Here is a 4,315-nt window from a genome sequence, read left to right on the forward strand (position 1 = left end):
AACATAGCAAAATCTAATGCTGATGAAGATACTATAATGATAGTGAGCATGTGGACACGATTCGGAATTGGAGTGGTATTATAATCAGGTATTGCGAGAAGCTATTAAAAGTTTGAACTATAGACAGACTTCTCATTCACTGTATACACTAGGACGCATATTAGCTGTAGTATATACGTGAGCTATTTATACTTTATGTTCTATTCAGACTAATAATAATCTCACATCAGCACTAAGTAAGAAAGAAATGGAACATATCAACACAGTGTTAAAGAAAAAATGCTATGCTTATACTAATGCTTCCCATCTACTATATGCTGGTTATTGGTATGCACTTGCATTAGCAGACAATGCTCTATTAATGTCCTTTGATACTCTATCTATATGGTTGGATACCATTATCACTAAGCTTGGCATTGAAGTTGATATACATAATATTACTACTGATGAAAATACTGCGATTATTGGTAAGCGTATTACCCGGAATGCACTAATGCTAAGGTGGGGAAATTCGAAAATTTATGTCAGCTTTCGTTAGTGCTGATGTTTCAGTTACGTATATCATCGTATATTACTAGACACTCCACATTATCTACAGCTGTTTCCCCATCATATTCAAACAATACTACAACGATTTAACAATAGCAATTCCACGAATGATGACAATAGTATCATTATGGAGGATGCTGCTATACCTCAACAACATAATAGTGTTATTACCATTTCTAACGCCTATGCTCATGGTACTAACATTATCACAAATATAATGGAGTTCCACCCGTTTTACGTGGAGTGGCGCAGCGTGGGAATATATGCAAATGGTCAGCTACATGTGTTGCTGGGAATATGGAAATTTTGAGGAAATTTTGCCAAATTATCGTTGATTTCTGTATACTTATACCCAAAATCGTGTAATTTTCCATAAATAGTGAGGAGGCCTACGAGCTCAGTTGAGGAAACCATACATATATTCCCAGGCTGAAGTGGCGTAATACTCTGTGGGAAAACCCGTTATCCACGGCATGCAGTAGTTTGTGAAATATGTATTCTCACTAGTGTTTTCATATCACTAGGGTGAGACTCCAATGATGATATTAATCTGCATTATTTCAGCTCAGCATCCAAGTGATTATCCCCTGCCTGGGCAGTGCTCATTCTTTTCGAATTTCATATTGCGTAAAATTAGAGATGATAACACACAAGATGACAATGATGAACAACTACAGCACTTCAGAGGAATATTTGTAATACTGGGTAAAAATTTCAGTATTATTGGAGTTTCACCCGTTTTACATGAAGTTCAGTATAGTGATATGCAGTAGTCGTGAAATATACTTTCACTGGTGTTTTTCATATCACTAGGGTGAAACTCCATTATTATCATCATTATCAGGTTGGACCAGTATTCATTCGCCTCGCTGATCCTCTGAGACGACTCGCAGTTCTTTGGGAAGCTCCACATCTTCTAGAAGTAATAATAATGATGTTATTTGTCATAGTCATTATACTCATGTCAGCCTGGGTATCGAGAAAAGGAGTGCAAATACTACGACAAACTCAACAGGAAAATACTCACATATTATAATTGGAAATTCATATTAGTGCATTATGATAAAGGTGATAATTTATCAATGATAATCTTCAATTCGAAGCTAGATACACTACCAAACTTATCGCAATATATATCAACATTACAGCTATCACCCGTTAACTATGATCATAATGATGATGATAAGATTTGCATCATAACACCAACAGTTCCTCTACACGATAGTAGTACATGTTGAAGTTGTTTCTGCACGGTTCTGTTTCGTGTTTATCATCAATACCATAATACTCTCTTCAATTTAGTTGTTATCACTATGGCTGATACTGAGGCGTCTGAGCGTAATGTTGGCAGTGGTGCGGTACTTGTATCATTGGCAATCTATGTTGGTATATTTGTTGTTATTATAATAATATTTACTCTTATACACTATAAGTGCGTGAAGTTATATAATCCACGTGAATGCATACCACAGTTGAGATCGCCACTTTCATCGTGGTATCATAACAGGTTTACGTGGATAATGGGAGCATTTACCATCAGCGATGATGATATATACAATTATTCTGGTCTAGATGCTGTAGCATTCATCAGATTGTTGAAGTTAGGATATAAAGTGGCTATAGTAGGAGTATTGAATTCTATTTACTTGATACCTACTTATAAATTTTCCGATAATATTACTTCTACTAACAATGATGAGTTGGAAATGTGGAGTCTCGGTCATCTCATACCAAACAGTCCAGGCTTATGGGCGGCCTTCATTGCGTCCTACATTATATTCATGTTCACGATGTATCTTATTTATCACGAGTTCCGATGGTACTGCACTAAGCGGCACGATTACTTGTCACGTATTAGAGTTGATAACTATAGTATCTACGTGTGTGGTATACCTACAGAAATGCAATCAAATCAACACTTACGAAGATTCTTTAATAATGTGATGCCCAATACGGTAGCTGACGTTAGTATAGCATTGGAGATAGATGAGATAGAGAAAGCTGTTGATAAGAGGGCCTCTGTTGTTAGTAAGCTCGAGCATGCATATAATGTGTTGAAGTATAAGGGTGTACGTCCTAAGCATAAGGTGAAGATATGTGGTAAAGAGAAGGTGGATAGTATTGATTTCTATGAGAATCAACTTGAAGAGTATAACACTCAAATATCGGCTTTTATCACTAAGGCTGTTGAATACCAGGAGAAGGCTCATGATGAAAGTATGGACGACGATGATGATGATACTAAGAAGAAGAATAAGTTGGGATTAGTTACTGCATTACCGTCCCGTGTCGTACATGGTGTTCTTGGTAAGGATGATATTAACACTAGATCGGGAGCATTCATTACATTTAATAATCTCAAGTCATCAATGGCAGCTCGGCAAATGGTACATTACAAGATACCATTTATTATGAGTACAGTACCGGCGCCTGCTGTTAAAGATGTTTATTGGTCAAATGTTGGTATATCACATTATCGGCAACAATTGGGTGTATTATTATCGATAGTATTAACGATATGTTTATGTATATTCTGGACTATACCCGTAGCGTTCGTGGCATCAATATCAGAAGTAGATAATCTCAAGAGGGAGTTTAGCTTCATTAACGATGCCTCTAATGCTTGGCCCGGTTTGGATTTACTACTAAAACAAATATCTCCAATACTACTAGCTGTGCTTAATGCACTACTACCAATATTCTTGATGGTATTTTCCAAACAAGAAGGCCACATATCTAGCGCTACATTAGATGCCTCGTTATTCGCCAAACTCGCCTTATTCTTCATTATTCAAACCTTCTTCGTCAGTGCTATTGCTGGTAGTCTATTCACTAGTCTCCAGCAACTTGTTGATAATCCTGCTGGGACTATACGTGATATCTTGGCAACCAATTTACCACAACAAGCCAACTTCTTCATTGCTTTCGTGTTCGTGCAAGTTGGTCTAGGGTTAGGCCTCGAGCTCATTAGATTGGTACCGTACATAATATCGGTTATAAGATCATTACTCGGTCCTAATCTCACAGCTAAGGAACGTAGTTCTACATGGTTGGGATTAAGTCCACTTAGTGTACCGGTCACTTTGGACCAGCCTAAACTACTATCTGATGTTATGTTATTTTTCATGATACTATTTGTTTACTCGATATTATCACCAATAGTAAGTCTGGTCATGTTATTCGCATTCTTATCAATGAATGTGATATATAAGCACCAATATGCGCATGTGTATGATCCTAGTAATGATACTGGTGGCCAAATGTGGACTCGTGCTATGCGATATGTATTGTTCTGTCTGATTATTGCCGAGTTCACGATTATCGCAGTGATAGGTATTAAAGAAGGTAAGATTGTAGCGCCGCTCATGGCACCTCTTTTCATTATGACCATATTGTTCTGGGTGTATCTCGAACAACAACATTTCACTGTAGCACAGTATTTACCTTCTTATACTGCTGCTAATATCGACAATATATACAATGAATATAATGATGATAGAATAACAACATCATCATGGAAAGGTGCCTATATGCAAGAGGCATTGAAGGTGCCCTTGCTACAACCCAATACTGATCAGAGTGATGATGATGAAGAGGAGGAAGAAGATGATTATGATAATAGACCTGTTGCAGGTCTGGAGGAAGTCATTGTTGATACCAGAAAGGAGTCGAAGCTATCTACGCCGAGGACTGAAGATATTCCATGATGATTATTATTAGAGATTTTGATTATCACAGTCTTTTACCTTCATCGTGTTGTTGAGTT

At 37.2% G+C, this 4,315-nt stretch overlaps 3 protein-coding genes across 3 annotated transcripts in view; 2 read left to right on the top strand and 1 right to left on the bottom strand.

Annotated features, from left to right (window-relative positions):
* Nucleotides 1-361: 361 nt before the first annotated feature.
* Pmar_PMAR027019 (hypothetical protein) lies at nucleotides 362-1,711 on the top strand (the record flags this gene model as incomplete). Its single annotated transcript, XM_002768749.1, has 6 exons — nucleotides 362-501; nucleotides 553-743; nucleotides 1,114-1,244; nucleotides 1,394-1,471; nucleotides 1,518-1,617; nucleotides 1,698-1,711. 6 exons carry the CDS (start codon nucleotides 362-364, stop codon nucleotides 1,709-1,711), a joined length of 654 nt encoding a protein of 217 aa, XP_002768795.1.
* A 781-nt stretch (nucleotides 1,712-2,492) lies between these two features.
* On the top strand, nucleotides 2,493-3,568 carry Pmar_PMAR027020 (hypothetical protein; the record flags this gene model as incomplete). Its single annotated transcript, XM_002768750.1, has 3 exons — nucleotides 2,493-3,012; nucleotides 3,301-3,488; nucleotides 3,521-3,568. The coding sequence occupies 3 exons, from the start codon at nucleotides 2,493-2,495 to the stop codon at nucleotides 3,566-3,568; spliced, it is 756 nt and encodes a 251-aa protein (XP_002768796.1).
* A 120-nt stretch (nucleotides 3,569-3,688) lies between these two features.
* Pmar_PMAR027021 (myosin heavy chain, putative) overlaps nucleotides 3,689-4,315 on the bottom strand; it is a gene marked incomplete at both ends in the record, with an annotated part of 2,135 nt that continues 1,508 nt past the window's right edge. The window contains one exon of the mRNA XM_002768751.1: nucleotides 3,689-3,736. Within this exon, the coding sequence (XP_002768797.1) occupies nucleotides 3,689-3,736 (48 nt within the window). The remainder of the gene's footprint in view (nucleotides 3,737-4,315) is intronic.

Source organism: Perkinsus marinus, assembly GCF_000006405.1.
Source record: "Perkinsus marinus ATCC 50983 genomic scaffold scf_1104296967200, whole genome shotgun sequence".
Classification (NCBI taxonomy): domain Eukaryota; phylum Perkinsozoa; order Perkinsida; family Perkinsidae; genus Perkinsus; species Perkinsus marinus.